Source organism: Heloderma suspectum, chromosome 2 (assembly GCF_057233095.1).
Source record: "Heloderma suspectum isolate Gila_16-S chromosome 2, 16-S_ref, whole genome shotgun sequence".
In the NCBI taxonomy this organism is placed as follows: Eukaryota; Metazoa; Chordata; class Lepidosauria; order Squamata; family Helodermatidae; genus Heloderma; species Heloderma suspectum.
Window position 1 is genome coordinate 114407131 of NC_139459.1, and position 25909 is coordinate 114433039.

General features: G+C 42.7%; 1 protein-coding gene across 1 annotated transcript in view; it reads left to right on the forward strand.

Annotated features, from left to right (window-relative positions):
• ADAMTSL1 (ADAMTS like 1) overlaps positions 1 to 25909 on the forward strand; it is a 372341-nt gene that overhangs the window by 166035 nt on the left and 180397 nt on the right. Inside the window, exons 8-9 of the mRNA XM_084832134.1 lie at positions 11670 to 11781; positions 13942 to 14080. Of these exons, the coding sequence (XP_084688260.1) occupies positions 11670 to 11781; positions 13942 to 14080 (251 nt within the window). The remainder of the gene's footprint in view (positions 1 to 11669; positions 11782 to 13941; positions 14081 to 25909) is intronic.

The window sequence follows — 25909 nt, forward strand, 5'->3', positions numbered from 1 at the left end:
CGTAGAGACCTCACCAGATAGAGGGAGATCTCCCCCCCCCCTTAAGTTGGGATAGCTTGCCTGCCTTTTCTCAAACAGTGGGCAACTTTCAACCTGGGTAGCTTCCCCTTGAACTCCCTGAAGGCTTTTCCTTCGTAGACTGAGTTACTGACAATTTGCATCTGTATGACCCATTGAAGTAAAGGATTAAAGAGCCGTGGAGAGAAGCCTCTTGTCTGTGTTTTTGATTTGGCTTGTGAAGTTCAGCAGGGACAAAAGTAAATCCTGACAGCAAGGCTCTATCTTGTCCCACATGCTTTTTAACATCTACATGCAACCGCTGGGGGAAGTCATCAGGAGATTTGGGCTGAAATGTCATCACTATGTGGATGATACTCAGCTCTACCTTTCATTTCCATCTGCACATCCCAGGGAGGCTGTGGAACTCTTGAACCAGTGTCTGGAAGTTGTTTTGGGATGGATGAGGGTGAACAAGCTGAAACTTAATCCAGACAAGATGGAGGGACTATGGGATGGGAAACCAACTACTTCAGATAGAGGCTTACAACTGGTTTTAGATGGGGTTGCACTCCCGCTGAAAGACCAAGTGTGCAGTCTGGGAGTCCTCCTGGACTCTGAGCTAATGGGAGAAGCCCAGGTGGCTGTGGTGTCCAGGAGTGCTTTTTACCAGCTTACACTGGTACGCCAACTGCAGCCCTATCTGGAGAGGACAGACCTTGCCTCAGTTATCCACACACTAGTGACGTCCAGGCTGGACTACTGTAATGGGCTGTGCATGGGGCTGCCTTTGAAGACAGTTCAGAAACTCCAGCTTGTACAAAATACGGCCACCCGAGTGTTGGTGGGGCTAAGAGATTCAATCATATAATGCCTGTACTGCGCCAGCTGCCCTGGTTACCAGTGTGTTTCCAAGCCCAATTCAAAGTGCTGGTTTTGATATTTAAAGCCATAAACAGTTTGGGACCAAGTTACTTGAAGGACCACCTTCACCCGTATCTGCCTGCCTGCACTTTAAGATCAAAAAGAGAGGCCCTTCTCATTTGCCCACCCGTGACAGCAGTCAGGTGGGTGACCCCACATGAGAGGGCCTTCTCTGCAGTGGCCCCACACTTTTGGAACAAGCTGCCATTTGAGGTCCACCATGCTCTGTCATTGCAGGTTTTAAGAAGGCCTTGATACATATTATTTTACCTTGGCCTTCTCTTAATATGACTGCTATTATTGCTGTTACCGCTGTTATTGTTGCTGGTTTTATTGTTGGCTTTTATTGTTTTTATGTTTTTATCACTTTTAACGTTTTAACTGTTTTTATGTATTTTATTGCTGTAAGTTGCCTTTGGGGGGCTTCTGCCCTGAAAGGCGGCCAAGAAATGTAAGAAAGAAAGAAAGAAAGAAAGAAAGAAAGAAAGAAAGAAAGAAAGATTACTACAGTCGTGGGGACACTCCTTCACCTTAGGTAGCCTTTAATCTTTAACATATCCCCCTTCTGTGCATGTTTTCTCAGAAGTGAGAAATAAATCTTGCTCCCCTGCAGGGAAAGGGTTAAACACTATCCTCAGAAACTCACCTTAAAGCTTTCGATGTCAGGGTTGGAACTGAGCTCATAGAGCCCCAAAGCAGCTCTGATTCTGAGGATGATCTACAACCTGTGGGAGAGGAGCCCACTCGTCTCTCAGAGGCGCAGCTGCAAGGAGAGCCCCCCCCCCCCCGCTCACATTCCTGAGAGAGATAGTGACCCTGGCAGCGAAAGAGCAGGAGATCAGTTGTTGCTAGACACAAGGCACTGGCACAGAGAGAGGTGTGAGGTGGAGGGCGCCGAGAGGAGGCGCTCAGCCGGCTTGGCACTACGGCAACAGCTGCGCCCCGATGCCCCACGGGTAAGGTGGGGAGCCTCCCCTCCTAGCCCATAAGTTTCAGAGCTTTCCCGCCCTTCTCCTCAAAACAGGGTCCATCTGCATAGATGGAGCTTAGGTTATCCTGTTAGGATACCCTTTGCAGTTCCTTGCATAGTCGCTAGCAATTAGCATCTGAAAGAGTCATTAAGTTGTAAAGGAATAAAGCCTTGGGAGAATTCCTTTTGTCTGCGTCCTGTTTGGGCTACTGGAGGGGACTTTAAAAGGCAGCTAGGGCGCTCCTGACACTTTTGCTTCTCTGATGCTCCCTTAAATTGCTATTGTGATGTTGTGCTTCTTTGATGTTCTGTAGTTTCTCTGTTGTTATGTAAAGTCCCTTTTCCGCTTTATCCCAGTAACGATCTTTCGGGTTTACGGTAGCTTCTCCTTGTGAGCAGGAAGAAGGAGAAAGGGAGAACGGGGGGGAGTTGGAAGCAATAACTCCACAGCAGAGTGCTGGAGTGGGGCGGAATTGGGGTGGGGAGCCATCAGATGGTGCACTGGGGATTTTGGCTTCTGCAGGGAAATTTGCAGACATGGGGGAAATTAGTTGCTCTCTATTCATAATAATTAGTTGCTCTCTATTCATAATAACGTAGTAGCAGGGGAGAGCCTGAACAGGGGTGGGAAACAAGCCTCTCTCTTTGATTGAGCAGCCCCTGCCAAATTGGTAATGTTCAGTTCTACTCCCCCCACCCCACCCGGAAGTATGTTTCTTTCAAGTGCTGTGTGGCCCCTGAAAACCGGATTTTAAAGGTACGGTACACTCGGCTTATCTTGCTTCGTGTGCCCCTCACAGACCAAAGCCGATTCCATGAAAATCTGGGTAATACTCAAATGCACTTCTCATTCCATTGTTGTGAAGATCCCCCATCCCCCCACCCCCTGGTTACTGTATCTGCTCTGCAGGATGAGCCATGCAGGAGCAACTGAGCAGCATGGATTAGCACACTTGCTCATTACCGATAATCCAGAATTCTCAGGAATTCTGACACCGTTTTGTATGAACATGACAGCCTCAGAGATCATAAGTGTCTCTCAGCAACCACTGAATTCAGAGCTTCAGATTCAGAGAAGCTTCATTTTTTCAAAGATGTGTGCTAGGCATTTAATCTCATGAGGGGCTTCAGGAAAGTGATACTTCACCAGTTCCTATGATATGATATCAACACAATCATCAAAACAAAGTTATGTCAGCAACTTTGATCTTGATGTTGAAGTTAATGTCCAATTGTTTCTGAAAGCAAGGTGGTGAAGACCACCAGTGTAGCTAGCCAGAAAAAGTAGGCAGATCAATTCAGGAACATCAGTCACTGTTGTAGTGGTAGAATGCTCTTGAAAAGCCACGTGGAGAGCCACTTCCTTTCTTGTGAGTATCATTCATGGGAATGCTTTCACCATCACTTATGGTAAAAACATTTCAAGAATTATTCCAGAGCCCATTTGTAAGTCAGATACTGATATGCCCAGCTGTTTCCAGATTCCTGGCAACCCTGTGTTTAAATAATGGTTGGCAGCTGGCAGATATCCCTCCCATCTTATAATTGTCATCATAGTGGGAATGAAGCAAATATTATTACATGGAGAGTGACTTTATATATCATTCCCGTAAATTCCCTGAGACTTTTCAGAGAGTTCTGTCTAGTCACTGGTGTTGATCATTATCCAAACATGTGCATTTATACCATGATGGCTGCTAATAGTAGAGCAGTTTCAGGAGCGGTGTGTTTAAAAGTGGAGAAGTGGGATGGCGGAGGGGGTGCTTAAATTTTCCCCTACCTGCTCCTTTCCCCCTTCTGCATCAGCCACTCCTCTTCCTGACACACACAGGGCCAAACTAAATATTCTGTCTAGCACGCATGAGGGAGTCATGCGTGCTAGTTCTGTTTACCTCTGTGTAAGCATGCATGGCCACGATTTGGATCAGGACCATGGCACTTCAGGGAGGTTGAACCTCCATGCCCCCCTTTTGGAGGTAAACTTCTAGCCATCTGTCAGGGATGCTCTGACCTGGACTCCTGCATTGAGCAGGGGGTTGGACTCAATGGCCTTGTAGGCCCCTTCCAACCCTACTTTCTATGATTCTATGATTCTGTTATGCCTGGGGAGAAACAGAGATTTGACCAAAATGTTTTGAAATTGGCTCCGTAATTTGAGGAGAAGGAGTTTCATGAAATGTCCTTTCTCCAAACTTTGTTGCTCTGAATCATTTCAGATTCCTCAGCACACTTACTTGGGAATAGCTCCCATTTAACTCAGTGAGGATCACTTTTGGGTTGCTGTTTAAGCCTTTGGATCTGCTTTCAAATAAAGCTTCTTTGATTATGATGGTTTGCAAGGCATTCATATGTATATCCAAACGTAAAAAACATTTTTCCTAGTAGTTGAGGTTTAAAAATAGGATTGCATGTTTTAAGCAGGGCCCTTGATTTGAAGAAGTGTATGATACTGCAGCTCTCAGATAAAATGAGCTGCTAGTGAAATGATCCATCCACTTTGCAAAAGCAGGCTTTTCTGTAGATATTCAACTGCTAACCGCTGTAATAGCAGCTCCAAATGAATGGCAAAGGATGCAACTGTAGTGCTTTGTCAAAAGTAGGAAGTATGGATTTTTAAAATTCTGTTCCGTCTGTTTCACAGATTATCAGGTGCCTTTCATTCTGTCATGTGCGGATTGACAGAATCGGATTTTTTTCAAATTTCCCAAAGTCGTGCAAATTTACATTTGCAAAAATGCGCAAATCCACCCAAAATGCACATTGTCATGCTTCAGCCTATAGGGGAAATGTGCATTTTCGGCTGGTGTTTTTTTTTTTTTTAAATTTTGTGTATTTTTCTATGACTAAATTTGCATAAAATTCCAGAAAGTAAAAAAAACAGTCCGCAAGTCCGTTGAATTCATGTGACTCAGGAAAAGCCGGTCCACTGCAGAATCGAATCTTCAGGTAAGATTCATAGAAATCTGAACTCATTTTATTCCATTGTGGATTTCTCTAACATCCCTAGCCAAAAGGTTCTTCTGCATTTGTTCATGATTCTCATTCAATTTGAAAGAAAAGAAATTGTTTTTAGGGCAAAAGAACAAGAACATTTTGGAAAATTATTGTGAATGGGGTGCAGGGTTCTTGTGTTTATCTGTTAGGGATGAGTCCCAGCCTTTTCAGATGTCTGACAGCTCCGATTCTGAGTCAGAGTTAGAACTGCTAGATCAAAGCATGGGGGGACCCTCCCTAGAGCTCCTAGGCGCTGGGAGAGATTCCTCTGAAAGCCTTGACAAACAGATGGCCCAGGCTCCGCCCCTGCCCCCTCCCTTCACTGTGGAAACTCAAGTTTCCAAGGAGGAGGAGGCGGAAGTGGGGTGTGACTTCAGAGATGCCAGGGTGTGTTGCAATGCTAAGTGGGAAAAGTTAGGTGCAGGGCTCAGACGTTCCACCTGGATATCCACTCTTGGAAGCCAACATAGGAGGCAGTCACCCTAAGGGTGGAGCATCACAGTGAAGCTAGCTTGTCCAGGAGGTTCATACGTAAACTGCTAGCAACTTTCTCTACTCTCTGGTGCATCTCCTCTGCTTAGAGATTGTCGATTAGTTGTTTAGAGGCTGGGGCAGTCTGAGAGTTGTCCTTGAATCTGCATTTGTAGAATGCAGAAAGCCTGGTCTTTGGCAAAATAAAGTTGTAGTAGCCTGAAGCTTTGTCTATTGTAGTGTTGATTGTGAAGGAAAAGGGTGATCCATTTCTGACAGCAGCTTAGTTAAAGGTGGCCACGGTATGTGTGTGTTTGTGTGTGTGTGTGCATCCTGGCTTTTATTGTACATTCATTTCTCTGGCATTCCTCTGGCAGCCTCCCTCACTTCCCATATTTCAATTAAAGCCCAGGGGAAGACTTCATGAGGTAACTTCTCCCATGGGGCTTTTTCAGATCAGGAAAACATGGAATGATTTGTAACAGAAAGGAGAAAAAATATAGCACACATAGCCACTCCATAATAATAAAGTTAAATTAAAAAACCTGCTGAAAGAAATTTGAAGTGCCCTGAGAATGAGGCAGAAAAATGGAAGCCTTGTTCAGGGGCCAGGGGAGGGGGACAACTGTGGGAAAATTGGAGGACAGATTAGCACAGCACTAATTTAATGATGGCAGTCATTTTGAATTTCCCAAAATTCTAAAACTTGCCAGAGCAGAGATTTCTGTGGAAAACAAAATGGCAGACCCTGCAAAATAATTTTACCTCGTCCCTGAAATGTACCTGAAACAAAACAACCTGTTTTGAGGTGGGTGAAATGGATGAGAAATTGTCCTTGTTGATTTGATACAGCCCTAGTTTCTATAGTTAAGGAATGAAGCCATATCTGTTTTGGTATCATCTTAGCAATTGCCCAGTTCTATTTATTTCTGTGAGCTCTTTATTACCTTTAGCCCAAAGATGCTCAAGGCAAGCCAAGACAACAGAATAAGATATTTAAGGTATTAATTAAAATACAAAATAAAAACTGCCAAGCTTAAAATGTCATAAAACTAACATGTAGACTAACAGGCAGAGGTGCCCCCTTCATCTATCTTATAAATGCACAAGACATTAAGTACCACTCTGTTTTGAAATGCATCAGTATTCCCACAGTGTCAGAACACAGAATCTGAGGAGCTGCTTCTTGTTTTGATACTGGAGACTCATTTTCCTGGCTTGTGGATATTCCCACAGCATTTAGAGATGCTCCAAGTTTTAAAATGGGTGGAAGGAGAGAATGAAACATTCAGCCCTCAGCAGAACCAATGTGTGAGCATTCTAGGAGCCAACTACACATTATGATAACCATATATTGTGTAGCTCAGGATTTATCTTTCTATTTACTCTAGCGTAAGCATGTGTGGCCCTGATTCAGATTGGGACCACCACACTCCAGGAGAGGAGGATTAAAGCTTCCCTCCACCCCACTGTTTGGCATCAATGGAGGTTTTTTCTCCTTTTCTTAAGTTCCCCCACATGTGGGGAGGGGAATTTCAGGAAGCAAACAATGTAGAGGGGGAGGTTGAATTGTCCTCTCCCGGAGCATAGTGGTCCCAATCCAAATTGGGGCTACACTAGAGTAAATAGAAAGATAGCCCTGAGCTAGATGTGATACAATTAGCATAATGTGTAGTTTGTCTCTAGGTCAGAACCAGCTTGGTCAATAGCTGATACTGCCTGCAGGCTGCAGGATCCAGGTAGAACTTCTCATCGAACAAAATTCCAACAACATTGTAATAAATACTCTTCTCCCAAAGCACATGCAGGTCTTCTGAAACAATAAACATTGGCTCATCTGATTTCTTTCCCTTCATTCACCTAGTGATGTTATTCTTCCATCTGTGCTTAATTGCAGTGCATTCCCACCCAGGGGTGTTGGTGTTGGTGGTGGTCCTGGCTGTATGAATAACTTCCCACTTACTTTGGGAGAAAGATCTGCATCTGCCTTTTCTCCGTGTCAGAGAAGACAGATAATCAAGCAGACAACACAACAAGAATCCTTGGGGAGTTGGGTTGTTATGTCTTCCTGACTTTTGATGTGGAACTTTCGCAACCCCTTCTGCTAGGCCCTGCGTAATCTCTCTCCTCATTTATCATGCTCTGCCTAGGACCCCACACGTGAGATCTTTAAGGTTCAAGTAATGTTTTCTGTAATCTCTTTCTTTCTTTCCTTCTTTCTTTCTGTTAGAAATTGTGAATTCTTCAAAAAGGTTTTGTTACTGTGTGTTCAAATCAGAATTTTCACATAACTTCCAGCACGATACCACGCTTGTCCCCCAGAGTCCACTGGACTTTTTGTGAGCTCAGATCCATGTGTGATTAATGTACCACCCCACTGCAAGGAATTAGACATCCTGTTTATGACATGCTGAACAAAATGATATTAATCCATACAAGAGGCCTCCTCCATTGCCCAGGGAACCTGTATTGCTTCAGCTTTATTTCTTTTTTCCTTCTGGGAATTTACATCACTGTTTACCTTGATTAGAAAAGACCAGCCATGCCTTCAGTAGATTAGAACTCTTATATCCTTCAACATGTCCTGAAGCATTTCTACCTTGACTCTTTCTTTTAATACCTTTTTAAAATATAAAGTATTATGTGATTTCTTACTATGCTCCTCTTTCTTTTGGAGGAAGCAAATAATAACCCAGACTCGATACAATTTGTTTGTCATTCCACCATCCACGCCCGCAAACCTCCCCTTCTCTCTCCAGTTCCTTTTCCTCATACGAGTCTTTAAAAAAAAAAAAACACCTTCTTGAGGACATAAAAAGATATAGAGTTAGTTCAGCTGAGGAAACAGTAATAGGAACATCAGAATCTGCTTTGTGCCAACTCAGTCCATTGGCCTATCTGGTTGAATAATGTATCTGCTGACTAGCAGCAGATTTTCAGACAGGGCTCTTTTTCCTACCTGCAGATGCCAGGGAACCTGAGACCTTCTGCGTGTAAATCATGTGCGCTTCCACTGAGCTACAACCCCCCACTCCAGCCCTTCCTGTAGGACTTATGTCTGTTATGTTTAGACAAACATAAGTCCTATAACTCCCAGCAATCTCCAGTCAGCCGTGATGGCTGGGAAATGCTGGGAATTGTGGGACTTTTGTCAGTCTAAACATGCATAGGATTGCACCCTAGGGCTTGCTAAAGTAGACCTGAGCAAGAAAAGCAGAGCTTTATGATGTTGACCTTGGAGTGGTAGAATAGCCTTTTTCGTGATGTTTGTTCAGAGCATTTCTGAGATGGCTTTTAGAAAGAGACATGTACCTCTTCGTGGGAGCATTTAGGAACTGATGTTCGGGGGATTTGTATATTTATTAATATATGGAGTAAAATCCATGACACAATAACTATCAAACATTAAGAAAAAGCACAGTTAAAGCTGCATAAAATAGCACAGATAAAATTAAGAGTTAAAGGGTCTGGAAAAATGAGAAGGTGTTTATGTGGCACTGAAAAGACATCAGATGACCTTCCCTGGGGAGAACATACATTTTTTACAGAAAATAGACTCAAGCCATGCATCATTGGTACATTGCCTGAAAACAGAAGCAGCCCATATGGCATTCCCTCTCCCCCCGTAGCACGTGTGCAGACAATAAGGCGGGCCATTAAAAGTATGAGAGGACTCTGTGCACCTCCTGTATTGCCATCCAAACTTGAACAAGAGAAGGAAGACAGGTTGGGTGGGGATATGGGACATATACCCAGCCTGGCAACATGCCTGCCTGGTAGGACAGCAAGGAAACAGGGCTGTTATATCACATGGGGACCCCTCCATACATGATGTGTTGTATAATGTATTCACTGTGTGCATTTATACGATTTGTATTTTTGCTGTTATGAGTGGTGGTGTGAGCTGCCTTGAGCAGAGGAGAGGCAGGATATAAATGTATAAAATAACATCCTGAAGTCCCAAGAATGTTGATAAGGATTCATAGGTTTCACTTTATGTTTGCAGAACAATAACAACTTGATCCTGGCTTTAAAAACATCTGGAAAACTTAAGGCAAAGGTTAGGAGGGGGAGCAGCATGCAAGGAAATCCCTACTGTTATCCCCAATCAATGATTGGAAATAACAGTGGGGATTTCTTCCGGGAGTGGGGCATGGGAATCTAAGGAGGCTCTGCAGGCTGAAAGTTCCCCATCCCTGCTTTAAAGCAAACATTGTTCTATAGCTTAACACTTCTTCTGGTGTCATTCTTTTAATTAATGAATGTTTTAATGCACTTTTTAAATATGTATTCTGTGTTGCTTTAATACACTTTATTTATGTATGTATGTATGTATTTATTTATATAATTTGTGCCCTGCCTTTCTACCAAGAAAAATGGCACTCAAGGCAACTTGATTAAAACAACAATAAAACAAATGCATTAAAACACAATTATAATTAACACAACAATACAGAATAAAAACAACATCCACCCCAACAGACCCGCTTACACACCAAAGGCCTGCTTGAATAAAAAGATCTTTGCCTGCCAGTTGAAGGACAGCAGAGAAGGAGCCAAGCTGGCCTCCCTCAGCAGGGAGTCCCACAGCCTGAGATCAGCCACCAAGAAGACCCTCTCCTGTGTCACCACCAAACGCACCTCTGATGGTGGCGATCTTGAAAGAAGGGCTTCTCCAGAAGATCTTAAGGACCATACAGGCTCTTATGGGAGGAGGTGATACTTCAGGTAGCCTGGTCCCAAGTCATATAGGGTTTTATAAGTCATAACGAGCTTGTGCCTGGAAACAGACTGGTAGAGCCTATAGGGTCATAACCAGCACTTTGGATTGTGCCCGGAAACAGATAGCCAGTGAAGCTGTTTTAACAATGCAGTCTCATGATCCCTGCAACAGCCCCAGATAATAGTCTGGCTTCAGCATTCTGGACCAGCTGAAGTTTCCGAACAGTTTTCAAAGGCAGCCCCATGTAGAGCACATTGCAGTAGCCCCAATGGGATGTAACTAAGGCATGTGTGACAATGGGACTATTAATAAAGCGTGCGTGCGTGTGTGTGTGTAATATAGATAGATATATCCCTTGCAAACTCTGTATTTTTATTTTATTCTATTTTATTTATTTAAAATTCTTTTTAGGTTGTCTTTAAAGGTAAAGCTGTTTACCCCAAAACTATTTGTTATTTGTTATTTGTTTTGTTGTGTTGTTTATTTTACCAAACTTGTAATAGGGCTTCCCCAAACCCCAGCACGGCTGCTACCACGGAGCTTCATGTGTTGTAGTATGGTTTGTTTCATGTGTTGGGTATAGTCTACTCTTGGGAGGTAGGGGAGAACTGGTAGTGGTTTCCTCCAAGCACTACCATTGCATCAGCCCTCGACTTACCCCTACAGTATTGCATCTTGCCGTAGAGGCAGGGAGTTAGTCTTCCTGAGGGAAAAGCCTGTTGACTCCTTTAACCCTTCCCTTCCCTCAAAAGATAGGGATCGGTGCTCCTAGCGCTGGTCCTGGTATTAGGCAGGATGAGGGAACTTGCCTCAGGTAGAACCTTTTTTAACATTATCGAAGGGCAGCAAGTTGTCCATTATTTGTATTACTATTATGTCTGTGTCGCCATGGGTGTTATATATATTTGCCTCAGACGCTGAGACAGCAACAGGAGCAGTAGTTAGTAAGGGAAATGGTTTTAAATAATAGCAGCTAGTCGTTGTATGAGTGTAGGCAAATGCAGCAACAGAGGGGGAAACTGAAGGGAGGCCATCTGTACAACCTGGAACTAAAAGGCAGCCTCGTTTTCTCCAAACAGCTGTTTGTACTTAGCCATAGCAAGTATTCCTTTCTCCTTGGTAGATATTTGGGTGAGTTTTCCCATATCTATGTTTGAAGGTAGAAACAAATCAAGAACATGTTAATATCAGAAGGAACTCGGTAAAATGGGCTAAAATTCATCTACATGAAGATCAATGTACATCACCAATATCTTCTACAATTTCTGACAAAATACATGGGTGACTAATACACAGGGGACATTCCTGGTAATAAATTTTCAGGAGGGTTTCACACAACTCACCTATATGGGCTGCATAATTCAGATTGACAGAAATGTCTAGTTTAGCAATCCTTCTTTAATAATTCTATGTACAGGTTTTGACAGTATAGTTCCAACAGAAGGCATCATTTGTTTCTCTTACTCTGAAAATTGTAAGGAGTATTTTTTTTCATTTCTCAGACTGTGCAAGTTTTTACTGCAAGGTGTTTCTGACTGATACTTGCATTACATACCCTACAACTTTACCTGTAGCCTTTCTCCTTTTCAGATCCATTATGCTGGTGCTGCTGACAGTACAGTTCAGTTTATTTTCTATCAACCTATTATTCACCGATGGAGAGAGACTGATTTCTTTCCTTGTTCTGCTTCCTGTGGTGGAGGTAATGAGTTGAGTATTATTATACTGTTTTGTATCATGCTTCTAAGTGGCTTTAGTGATATGCATAAATGTAATGTTTTTCAGGGGAACAAGTTTTTGCACTTCCCTGAGTTATTCTTTTTACAAGGACCTCTTGAAAACTATGGAAATGTTGCTTTATATCTGATTGACACTTCTGTAGCGTGCAGCTATCTCTAGGGAATGTACCTGGAGAAAAACTCCTTGCATCTCATTTGGAATCTGCTCTATCCAAAAGGATGTGAATCTCTGTAAAGGACAAATACAAAAGGTGGTTTTTTGCTTGCTATTTATAATCTTAGTGTGGTCAATAGGGATATATCAATATCACCGATTAATGACTTGCCTTTGCACTCTTATACTATAATCCATCTCTCTTTCCCAGATTCCTCCTCTGTTTAGAAAGCCAGTTCCTGTGTGCTAAAAGTTAAATATATACTTCTTTAAGATAACTATTGTGTATTCATGTTTTGAAAGTATTTGCCATGGCCACAGAACGGCTAAAGTCATGAATCTTCTTGTCCAATATTAGTGTGCCTGACACATCTCACAAAACTTCTCTGACCGTCTTCAGATTGTATTGCATGGCAAACCTTACAAAGATACAAAACATCCATCACGTTCTGACCATTTCCCCACATGTTTTCCAAATCCAGGTAGAAAAGTATAATCTTGACAGTTTCTCTGAGAGACTCCTACTAAGATCAATACTGCTGCAACTCATGACAACTCTCATTTGGCTAGATGCAATTTTTATATTTAAAAATGTATCTAAATGTCACCCCATAGCTGGACTTTGCAGTGCATGTAGCCACATTAAAAACACTTTGTCCAGTATTTTGGAGCTATTGCTTTATCAAGGTGGTCACTGTTGTGCTGTTGATGCCATAGTGAACTCGCCATCAGCTCTGCAGCTTGTTTGGAGTAAGAGATTCAAGTCATAGGATATAGAGAGGCAAAGGAGGGGGAGAGGTTAACAGCTTACTGTGTGGTATTGTGCACAATATATTATGTCGGCAAGCTGAATCCTAGAGCACTGGACAGCCTGTGGTTTGACCTTTCCCTTACCTGTTCCATAATTTTTGAAGACTTCATTTCATTAAAGTAATTGTCACAATGACTTGTAACTAAAGCCTCAGAGGGGGGTTATACAATCTCAGTGGTCAAAGATAGTAGCACCTTCTTTAGAGGCAGAACAGGCATCTGTTAATTGAAATTGGGTCACAACAGCTGATACTCCCATATGGGTAATTGGGGGGGGGGGAATGGGAGGAAATGCACAGAAGGAGGCTTTTATTGCAGAATGCAAAGCTGTGCATTAAGGAAAAAGATGAATCACCTTAAGGTTATGACTAGTTAGGGAGAGCTAGCATTTTCTTTTTATTTATTTATAATTTTAGATTTCTGTACTACCAGTCTTAAAAATGTTCAAGATTTGTATCCAAAAAAGCAATCTAGGGCATTAAACCACTATAAAAAAGAACTATAAAATATCAGGGTCAACATCAGCATGAAGCTAACTAAAAAGAGGTCCGAGCTTCCCCCATAAGGGAAGCAATACCAAACAACAAGTGCTAAATAAACTGCTTGTTTCTTTAAAGAAGACTGCTGCAGACAGTATCCACCCACATTGAATTATAATTTATATTCAGTTTTGACTTTAAATTAAATAAAACCTCCAGAACAAAACAGTATCTGGGAAACTGATTCTTTCCTTTAAAATAATTATTTTGAAAACATTGGCATTGTTCTCAGAAGTTGCTTTGGCCTGTAGATACGTCACAACGTAATGTTGGAACTGTAATACATACATTTGTGTTAGAGATAAGGGTTCTTGTAGTGCAAAAGGTCATGTGTCTGAGCTGTTTATGTATATTATTGGGGAGAAGGGTAGTTAACATTAGCCCCATGCAAGCATTCAGCCTGCTCACATGAGGTCTAAAAGTGGGGAAGGGGCACGGGTGCTATGTTAGCCCAGCAACACAAACCATAGAACTGGAAGGACATTTCTTTCACAAAAGACTGTGCATAAGATTAAAAGTGGTCTGCCCACAAGACTTAATTTCTATACAGATCAAGTGTGTATATTTCTTAATGCAGTGCTGCAGAGCTGTCTTTGTCTTTTTTCAATCTGGATTTTAAGGTTACCAGTTGACTTCTGCGGAGTGCTATGATCTGAGAAGCAGTCGGGTGGTGGCTGATCAGTATTGCCACTACTACCCTGAAAACATCAAGCCAAAGCCCAAACTTCAGGAATGCAACTTGGATCCTTGTCCTGCAAGGTAGTCACTTCATCATTTTGAGATGCAGTTTCCATTGAATGAAAACAAGCAAATTATTTTACTTTTTTAGCTATTCAGGGGACTATCTGCTTATGCTGTAGTAAGTGTGTATGGATAAATGTAAATGCATTCATCAGTCATAAGAGTTTTCCAGAAATTTTTGAAACAGAAAATTTTGCAGAAAAGTTCCTGGAAAATTTTCTGATTCAAATATTTTTCTGGAAATTTTTCCAATGCTCTCACTTGACTGGGATCTGATTTAGCAAGCTTAACTTATATTTGGTAAACAAAACTAAACAAAAATGTACCACATTAATTTTACATGCTCTATAAATATCTCAAAAGTATTTCCAGTAGTCAAAAGTATTTGAAGTGAAATAGTTTATTAAGGGCACAATCCTGTGCATGTTTTCTCTGTCTGAACATGCATAGAATTGCACTCTAAAAAACTTTTGGCCTTACATCCTAGTAAGTACATTTAGGATTGCGGTCTTAATGTGCTTTCAACTTCATATTCAAAGAAATTTGGACATTTACTGGGACATTATTTTTAATGAAGAGGGCCGCGGTGGCTTAGTGGTTAAGACGCTGAACTGCAGACTGGAAGGTCTGCAGGTCAGCAGTTCGAGACCCGAGTGCTGCGTGACGGAGTGAGCTCCCGTCTTCAGTCCCAGCTTCTGCCAACCTAGCAGTTCGAAAGCAAGAAATTGCAAGTTGATAAATAGGCACCGCTTCGGCGGGAAAGGTAACAGCGCTCCGTGCACCTCGGTGTTCAGTCATGCCAGCCACATGGCCACGGAAGCGTCTTCGGAGAGCGCTGGCTGTTCGGCTTAGAAACGGGGATGAGCACCGCACCCTAGAGTCGGACACGACTGGCTGGGGACACCTTTACCTTTACCTTTTATTTTTAATGAAATATTTTTGTAAATGTTTTAAGACAAAATAGCTCAATAGCATACATGTCCTTATGTCCAAAGTTTAACAAAATAATTAAAACAGTTAATGTGCTAATTTTAGCACAGCCAATGAAAGGAAAGGTTCCTCCTGTGCAAGCACCGGGTCATTGCTGACCCCTAGAGGGAGGCCTGCTTACGCTGGCTCTTTCACGGCAGACTATAGCGGGGTGGTTTGCCATTACCTTCCCCAGTCATGACTACCTTTCCCCCAGCAAGCTGTGTACTCATTTTACCGACCTCGGAAGGATGGAGGACTGAGTCGACCTGAGCTGGCTACCCGAGACCCGGCTTCCGCTGGGTTCGAACTCAGGTCATGGGGAGAGTTTCGGTTGCAATATTGCCGCCTACCACTCTGCATTTATATTCATGCTGTGCATGCTTTTGAGGGATGGTTACTTGAAAACAGTTAATCACAACTTTGAAATTGCCTCAGTTTTGACTTGTATGCCATCCATTTATTTGGTTACTAATTAATCATATGAAACTACATTTTTAGAAATGGAAAATTTCCCACAAAAATAATACATTTCTGGAAAATTGTCTACCCCACATCAGTGGCGTTATTCATGTATTTATCTATGAGGGGAAGTTTCATTATTTATGTGTCAGCTGTATTCAAATCCTGTCCAGCTCACAGTGGCTTCAATGAGGTTCTTCCTATTTTTTATATTATTAAGATATTATGATTTGTTTCTCTTTCTAAGATTATTTTTCCTGCATAGTTAGATATTTTAAAGGAAGACACAAATAATTTCATTTGTCCATTGATAACCAAGATACATGACTTGTCATTAAAGTGATTACAATGATAACAAGCAATTCTGATTGTTGCAGGGGAGGAGGGAAATTCTGACAGCAGTAGAGAGGGATAACATAAATAGAATTCCAACTACGTTACATTATTGGATGTTCTATTTTCAACCTTGAAAATACACTTCATGAAATCGCAAGTTGTTTCCAGAAATTAAATATTGACTAGGGCTTAATTGCTTATCCCTTTTGGCCTTGGTTAAATGTTCCCCACTCCCTTTGCTAGCAATCCTGTTTTTAAAAAATATAAATTATCAACACAGGAAGGTCTGGTTAGAGCATCACTCAAGGTGCCTTGGGATGGAAGGAGGCATGGCCTGGTCAGGGAAAGGGAAGTAGACAGGGTGATAAAGGCACTGTGAAGATCAAGTCCTGCCTTGGTCAGATACACATAAGAATCCCTCCTACCGCCTCAGGGATGTAGCAGGGGATAAGGCTATTGAACATAGCAGAAGAATCCCCCCGCTAGGTAGGGCCACACTTGCTTCAGTGGGGCCAAATATGAGCAACTTGGCTAGCTGCTCAGCCCACACATACAGACCCATGTGCACACACATCCTGTTTGGAGTCAGGAACACAATATGTCACTCCCGTGTAATGCAGGTAGTTCGGAAGAGTATATAACACTGAAATCTGACCATGTGGTTCAGTCCCACCTGGGCCACCTAGCACTGTGGGGGAGGGTAAGCTCTGAGAATAGAGTGAGCAGGGTATATTGCAAAGACAGGTTAAAAAAGGCACATAAGATAAATATTGTTATATTGACCCGAAAAGGAAAGGCAAAGGTGCAACAACATGCAAGGTGATTGCATAAAATAGAAGAAAGGTAAGTTTAAAGTCAAGGCAGTATTGGGCTCCAGTGACGAAAATGACCAGAAACCAGTCTGATGGTAAACCCCAGTAGGGATAATGCTAAAAGGGACCAGGAGAGCATTTTGTGAATGCCTCTGCCCCTGTGTACATTCCAGTAGGATAGCTGTGGCCTGTATAAGCTGTGTGAGGTGAGGTGTATTCTGTGTGTTCTCACCTGCCTGCCCGAGGCAACAAAAACAAGAGTTATCAAGCACAAGACATGGGTGGGGTGCCACATGCCACCCAGGGTCTCAATGTTGTGCCAGCCTGATTTCTCCAAGGTAAATATCAAAATTCAGCCTACAAATTCCAAGCTGCAGGGTACCATAATCAGAGAGAAGAACACATGATGGTTCAAAATGTCAGTAGTTTGCCTCAATGCTATTTTTCAGCTTAGTTTTTTCCCCCTATATAATCTGACATTGCATATGCAGAAATGTTAAGACAGGTGGCTGCATGGTACATGCAAATCAGAGGGCGGGGGGAATAATTTCTGAGCAGATGTCAGGAAGTAATTTTGGCTTTTCTGCAAGAGGGAACTAGGTGAGGCTGTTGACATAAAGATCCTGAAGGGCAGGAGAGTCGTTTAGATGTAAGACGCTGCTGCCTCAGCTTAGGGGGCCAACCAGTATGAAGTTGGCTAAGCAGAACTTGGCTGTATAGGACTTTATTCATAACTGCCATTGCTTTTAAATGAGGCTGATAATAGCTGCCTTTTTGTGCTGCTAATAATAATAGTAATAATAACCGTAATAAATAATATCAAAAATATGCCAAACAGCAAAGCTCCCACTGATACAAGTTTTTTGCTTATATATTTATTTCGCAGATTTCATTTTTTAAATACTTTGCATTTCTCTACCTGTTTTTTTTTTTAATGGGATTGGGATGGCAAACAGCAGCATATCAATCCCCAGCCCCCCTGGGCCCAGACCCACCACCACATCAGTCCATCCATTGCATCCAGACTGGATACTTCAGTTACAGGCTTGTGATGCTGCTTGCCCCATTTCAGGAAGGATAATGTAGTGCTAGAAAAGGGCAATTTAAATGATCAGGAAGTTGGAGCATCTTACCTACAAATAAAGCTTTAAGAGATTGGTATTTTTTATGTTTTATTTTGGAAAAAAAGTGCCAAAGGAAATGTATGGAAGATATTCCTAAAATTATAAACAGAATGTGATTGTTCTCTTTCAGAAAACAGAACTCAAATTGATGGAATTGATTGGTATTAGGTTTGGGACAACAATTAACTTCTGGAATTCATTATGTTGGCAGTACATAGCAGGATGGGAGAGGATGGTGACAAACTGATGTGGGGATAACAAACTGGCGACAGCTTTGTTGGTTACAGCATGAATAGGAAGTTTGGCAGGGGCATAGGGCATTGCTCCAACCATTGGGCAGCCTCTCTGCCAGCTGATATCCTCATCCTGGCTCATGGGCCAGATGCGTAGTAGGGAATTCAGGTAACCAGGCTCATAGCAATACAAACTGCTCAGCCCCTCCTGTGCTCCAGGTGTGGCAAACTAACCAGTCCCCATGCTGGTCTGGTTGTTGAAGTCACACCTCTCAAAATCCCTTAACAGGATTCCCACTGTGGGGAGCCTAGTCCCACTGCCCGCAACAAAATGGATTCAGCCCAGTGCCTTCCATGCCACAAAGCTGTGACAAATGAATAATCATAGACCTTTTATATCAGCTATAACTGGTTTAGCATATCTAATTATAGGGCTTTTCTACATGAGGCTTTTAACCTGCCACTTTACTGAGGCTTCCGCTTCTGGATGCTTTGTGGGATTGAGCTTGGTTCCTTTACACGTTTTTTTCCAAGGGGTTTCTTTCTCTGCCTTTTTATATGTTCCATTACACAACCATTAGGTGGTGCTGTGGTGTAGCAGAATTGCACAAATACACTAGGGTTTCATGCTGCCATTCACAGTTATACCAGACATTCCTTGTTAGAACTCCCCCACTAAAATGGTTCCAATGAACAGGAGAGGCCCTGGAGGATGACAGCATTGTGTAAAGCACCATGAGTGAGTGAGGAATCACGAGCAGACAATAAATGCCTTGTGCAGAAAGGCTCATAAAAGAGAATGTGACTGTTCTCTCTTAAAAAACTGGAACTCAAAAATAATCAAATAGATTGGTATTAGGTTTGGGACAAACAATTAACTTATGGAATTTGTTGCCACAACTACAAGGTGTGATTATGGCCTCTAGTTTATGGCTTTAAAAGAGGAATTTAAAAAACGATGCAGGATTTTGTTCCATAAGGAGTCAACTAGAGCCCTATTCAGATGTTCTACTTCTCTGAAAAACTAGTACGCAAGGGCAGAACACAAGGACAAGCATGTTAGCTTGCCCCATCGCTGTCACTGTCATCCTCCACAAGTTGTAGGGATAACTTCTGAAGCGGGGAGACTTTTCTGCTTGTGTAGGCTCGCCACATGATGTAGAACCATGGAAAATTGGGGTTATTATTTATTATTACATCTATAGCCCACCTTTTTTCCTCTTGCAAGAAAACCAGGATGGCTTATGTAGTCCTCCTTGCCATTTTATCCTCACAACAGCCCTGTGAGGTAGGTTAGGCTGAGAGTCAGTGACTGGCCCAAACTCATCCGATGCATTTCATGGCCAAGTGGCGACTAGAGCCCAGCTTTCCCAAGTCCATGTCCACCACACTAACCACTACAATGCACTGACTCGCTCCAATTCGTGAAGGGCAGTAAGGGGAGCAGAGCTAGCATTCTCTTCCTTGTTTCCCCCCTTGCATGTTGCTTATTCATAGAAATTGAATGCCTGCAGTGAACACCTAGATGCATTTAACTGTGTGTAATGGAGCCTCTGATTATTATTTTTAATTAGAAGCAGCCTTGGAGGCTGCAGTTCTTGTGTGGAGGATCAGTGAGAAAGAAAGTGATGCTTAACCCTTTCCTCTGTGGCTGCCTGCTTGAAATCAACCTACCCACCGAGGCCAGCCCCACCATTAGGCAGAGAGAGGCTGCTCAGGCCACTGAGCTTGGATGTCATGAAAGGGCAGCAAATTGTTTGCTATTTAATTTATTGTTGTTGTTGTTGTTGTTGTGTTTTTATTGCTAGGGAGGGGTAGGATTTTCTCCATCAGGTGCCAAAATAATGTGGTTGGCCTTCAGTACTATGCGCTTTGACCTGGCTGGGCGGGGCACCATTTGCTACTGGGCTTCAGGCAGTAAAATGTCTCCAGCCAGCCCCGTTTACACACACACACAAATACACCAGCAAGCCCCCCTTTTGTAGAGTTTGAGTCTCTTTCCTCAAATATGAGGAAGAAGGGACTATATATTAGTCAGTATTATGGATAAGAACATAAAGCTGGAAGAGAGTCCTGACAAGATGTTTTCTTAACTAATTAGAGTGGTCTTTTCAGTTCAGTTCAAATTGGCAGATTATCCTGGAAATTTCTTAACTGCCTTCCTCTTATTCTGTCATCACATCGCTGAAAAGTATTTAACTAGATAGCAATTATGAGGCAAATATTACAGTAAATCTGTATTCCTGTTTCCACTACTTTCATGATCGGAAGACCAAAAAGATTTGGCAGGATTTGTACAAGAAGGGCCTCTCTGTGCGTGCTTGCAATACGTGGATCATTAGCAGCCTGTAAAGAAGAGGTACAGCGTTTCTGCTGTACTAGCTGCCCTACAACAACTGGGATTCACAAGACAAGTGAACTTCCTAATGTGACTTAATGCTTTAGACAATCTGTCAGTAATTAAATTACAGCCAGGCAGTGGGGGAGCAGACACCTAGGGCAGCACTACATGCTACAATTGCTTCTTTTCTGCAAAGGGAACATTTGCAGCAGAGAAGTGGCAGAAGGGAGGGGGATGTTTATCCCACCTTCAACTGTGCATTTCCCCAGCAATTCTCCCTTCCTGCCATCTCTTTTGACCCCACAACTCTCCCTCCCAGTGACTTTCCAACCAGCCAGGGTTCCAGATCTACGTTTCCATCACAAACACAAGGCAATAACCCATACAGAAGGGATGTGGCTGTCAGATTATAGAAAAAGGATTAAGTGATGTATATGCATATATGGGGTTGTATCCAATGGTGTCATTCCACCATTGAAAAGACCACTACTGACAGATCAAATTCCCCCTGCTCTCTGCAGCCCCTGTGCACCACCAAATCTACTCTGAAGGGTTGGGGGACCCTCTAGAGCAGATTTGAGGGGCATGTGGGGGAGCTGCAGGGGAAGGAGGGGAAAGGAAAGTCAAATTGCATGAGCAGAAGTGCGTTCATGTAATGTTGGATTTAGCCCACCGCATTCTGCGCTGCCTCTGCTGTAAATTGCCCCCTCCCAAGACTGCTTTTCCGAGGAATTGTGGGATTTTTCGTTGATGTGGTGTTCATACAAGGCATAGTTTTGTCTTTAGGAAAATGTTGGAAGAAAAGATATTCACGCTTTATTAGAAGTACTAATCAATAAGACAGAGAACTTGGATGACTTTTTGAAATGGCAGCGCCTGCAAACTGGGAGACATCCGTCGATAACAATAAAGGCAGAACTAAGGTTGTATCCAATGTTAGTCTTAATTAGAGTAGACCCATTTAAATGAATAAGACTTAAGTTAGGCATGACTAATTTAAGTCCCATTCATTTCAATGGGTCTAGTCTAAATAGGACTAATATGCAACCCCCAGATGTACTGTTCATGAGGGTGCCATAGGGTGCCGTTATAATTCTTTGTCATATCCTCCACCATCTTTTAAAGCATTTAACCATATAAGATGTATCTACTATTAAAAAAAGAAGAGCACCCTGGTTCAGCCACATGCAGAAACAGACCACTGACCTACGTCTGACCCATGTGTGTAAAAGGCCTCTGGGCTTTGAAATGGAGGCAGAATGTGCAACATCCAAAGTACTATTCAGACCTTATTTTGAACATGGCAGGGGTGGGATGGGCAGGATTATGGCCAGTCACACCTGATGGCCTCACACAACCACAATGTACATTTGATGTAATGTTTGAAGGAAGCTACCTGTACACAAAATTTTAAGAGTCAGGTTCCTTGATTATGTGAATGGAGCCTATGCATGTATAGTTTGTATGAGTTTGGGCTCTGTCAGACCTGTCTGCCAAATGTATTTGGGGGGAGGTCCAGCTGGCATAATCTTGCTAAACCTTCTATATGTGTTCGGACCAGTGTCTCAAGCTTCTCAAGTCAAGGGGATTGAAAATGGAGCTGCTTCCGTGTGTTCTTAGATATAGTGGTGACTGGGGCTGTGCACAGACACTCGGATTCGCATCAGATGCCAATTTGAACATTCCAAATCAGTCCTGCTTTGCTTCAGACCAATTCGGACCAAATCCACTTCGCTTCAGATCCAGAGCAAGATTCAAATATCCACATTTTTCATATTTGATGTTTCCCGTTGACTTGCATTGGAAAACAGAAACGGCCATAATGTTTTCAGTTGTCACGATAAATGCATGACATCTGGAGACCTGGTGGCCCCCATGGAGGTGATTCCACCTACCCAATTTCAGACAATTTGACCCAGTAGTTTTTGTGCTAGGTGCAGGTAAAATTTGATTTTTTCAGCAAAAACTCTCAAAGCAAAGAGCTACACCTTTTCACTGGTTGCACAGAAGTACATGAAATCTGGACACCTGGAAGCACCAACTCAGGTCATTCAAGCTGCCAAACCTCAGACAGTTTGGCCTAGTAGTTTTTGTGCTAGGCACAGATAAAATTTGATTTTTTTCAACAAACACTCTCAAAGCAAAGAGCTATAACTTTTCACTGGTTGCACAGAAGGGTCCCACCAGCACCTCACCCACCTCGGCCCCTGCCAAAACCCCTTAGATGCCTCATATTGCACTAGCTTTGCCACATAGTGTAGTATTAAATTTAAATAATATATGTTAATGCGGGTTGTGCTTTGCCCACTATATTTTGAAATGTGGATTAGTGTGTAGTGCTTTGCCACATGCTGTTTGCTTGACCACAACACAAGCATGCGCGCGCACACACACACACACACACACACAAGCAAAAGAAAAGCAAATACAGAACTACCTACAAGCAAAGGGGCGGGGAGGAGTAGAGTACCCTATAATCCTAACAGAAGAGAAAATTGGGTTATTTTATTTTTTTAGGGAAAGGATATGGATTTCAAAAATGGGAAGGGAAGGAAGACAGGAATTGAGAAGGGGGGGGAGCCAAGAACAAGGAAAGGAAAGTACATACATACATACCATCATCATCATCATCTTTATTATGGTCACTGACCAGACTTTGAACATACAAAAATACAAAGAGTCTACAAACATATTTGGGAAATATACATTACAATCAGTTCTGAAGAGATCTTATTCTCATAGCATTCAAGAAGAATTTAGCAAAAGCCTCGATTGTATCCCTCTCCTCTGTTGCCCTAAAAGACAACAAATGTAGAGAAGTATATTTATATCTGATCTAGTATCAGACAATAATTTCTCTCTAATCTCTATGTAAAAGGAGCAGCAAAGTAAAACATGAATAACTGATTTGATTTCATTCCTTCCACATGGGCATATACGATCTAAAAGGCTAGTTTTCTGAAACCTCCCTTGTAACAAAGCAGAGGGTAAGACATTAAATCTTGCTAAAGTAAGTGCACGCCGATATTTGGGAATGTTAAGGATTGAGAGATATTTCACTTCTGTTAGCCCATAACTCAGATTTGCACCCAAAAACGGAGGAGAGCAAGTTCTATCCGCTGTAGAACTTAAAGCCTGTAGATCATAATCCTTGACCCTTTGAGAAAGAAGAGCTCTGGCCTGTTTGGCTTCCACCATTAGTAAAATACGTGTGTGTGTGTGTGTGTGTGTGTGTGTGTGTTTATAAAGGATCTAGAAGGAAAAAAAGGGAAAGCTACTAAGAAATAATTTAACTGAGAAGGGGGGAGAGAAAGAACAAGGAAAGGAAAGGAAACTTAAGTACCTTTAAAAAAATTTATAAAGAATCTGGATGGATGGATGGATGGATGGATGGATAGATAGATAGATAGATAGATAGATAGATAGACAGATAGAACTAATAAAAATGGCTGAACTGAGAAGGGTAGGCGCGGGCGGGGGGAGCCAAATATCAAGGAAAGGAAAGGAGGAAACTAAAGTACTTCTAAATATTTTGGGGGGTTTTAATAAAGAATCTAGAAAAGAAAGAAAGGGAATAGTTGAATTGAGAAGGGCTGGGTGGGAAAGAAGAACGACAAAGCTGCAGTACAATACACACACACCACAGAGATCTAGCCAACTCTCTCTCTAACCATCTCTAACCAGCTGTCTCTCACACAATGAAACAAATGCAGACTGATCTCCAGTATGTATTCCCCCCCTCCTACACCACTGTCACTGATTGGAGAGTCTAGGTTAAGTTCAGCACTAGTTCGGCAACTGGAGTTGCCATTCGCCAAGGCTCACCATTTCCCCCCTCCCTCCTCCTCCTCGCCCCCTCCCCGATCTTTCACAAGTTCATACATTTAGAAATAAGCTGTCTGGGCTTCAAAATGGCTTCAGAATAGCTCCAAATCTCTGAAGTGCTTCCACAGCGACCCACTTTGCTTCAGACCACCTCGGTGCTGAATTGATACTAGGGGTGTATGGATCCCACCTACCTGGGTCCGCTGGGGGGTCTGCAGGGGGGAGGCGATCCGGTCCTCCCCCCCCCAGAATCCTCCCCAGCCAGCTCTGCTCCGCAGCAAGTCCGCGGAGCCGCCGGCCGGGGCCAGCTGCTGCCGGACTTCCGGCCATGGCTGGTCTACAGATGCAAATGGCGTCCGGCATAGCAGACACCATTTGCATTGCGTCCTTCCCTTTTTGCTGTGATAGGCTATGTAAATCTTTACGTAGCCTATCACGGCCAAAGGGAGGCACGCAAGTGGTGTCCACTACACCATTTGTGTGCCTCCCTTTGGCCGTGATAGGCTACGTAAAGATTTATGTAGCCTGACACGGCAAAAAGGGACGGATGCAAATGGCGTCCGCTATGCCGGATGCCATTTTGCATGGGCCCGGCCAGATCCGGAGCCAGTAATGCCAGCCTGCCAGGTAGGATCTGGCCGGGTCGGACTTCATGGGGTGGCGGGCTGGGATGGTCCGTTCCATCATGGACTCCGGGGGGACCGGATTCTAAGAATCCAGCCTCATTGGAATTTGTGGCGGAATTCTCCACCATCTCTAACTGATACACTTTAGATTTGAACAAGGCACCCCCGAAGCAGCCCGATTCGCTTTGATGTTTAGATTCAGCACCGAAGCAATGCACAGCCCTAGTGGTGACCAAGTAGGCTCTTCATCTCTTTCCTGAGTGCAGTCATTTCATAGTGAGTCATATATCTGCTCTTGGCTGTCATGTTCATATCAAGTATGTGGTAAAGAGTTGGGGGTAAGAAGAGGAAATGGATGAACTAAAACTCTCCACATAAAAGCCAGGAGGATTGTTTTCATTTGTCACAGGTGTAGGTGGAAAGATGAAAACCAATAATAAGAATAAGAAGAATAAGAAGAATAAGAAGAATAATAAGAATAAGAAGAAGTATTTGAAGTGAAGGCACAAGATGACTTTGTCAAGACAAGTAGAGAAAGGGTGGGTGAAGGGGTGCCATGCAGGGTGTTAAAAGGTATGTTCAGTTAAGTTAGTAACAGCAGTATAAAGGCTATAATTAACATAGAAAAGAAAGGCAGATGATTTGCCTTATCATAAGCAACCTCACAGGCGCCTGTCTGTACCCTGCAGCGTGAAATGAGAAAAGATGGGTAGCATGCAAATGAGGAACCTACTTGGATCAAATGCATGAGTAAAACATGTCTTGAGCGAAAGTGATTCTTGAAATGAGTCAAAATGGATTCATTAAACCAACATGACCAATTGATTTGGAGTTGGCTAATCCACAGTGCTCATGTAGAGCAGGCTTCTGCTTCTTAAGAGCCTCTCACTTGGTTCTTTGTGTGGAATATAAATTGCCTCCAAGAGAGATCAGACACAGAAGCTTTAGGTTCTTTGTTGCTTTTAGACACACACACAAAAATACTACAACAAGAATGCATTTCCGGCTAGTAAACACTTGCAAAGGCTACTAACATTTCTGGGTATCTTTTGCAAGGCTGTTGTAGAGTAGATCTTCCATCCCCCAAAGTTGTTATTCTCCCACAGATTGAATCTTATC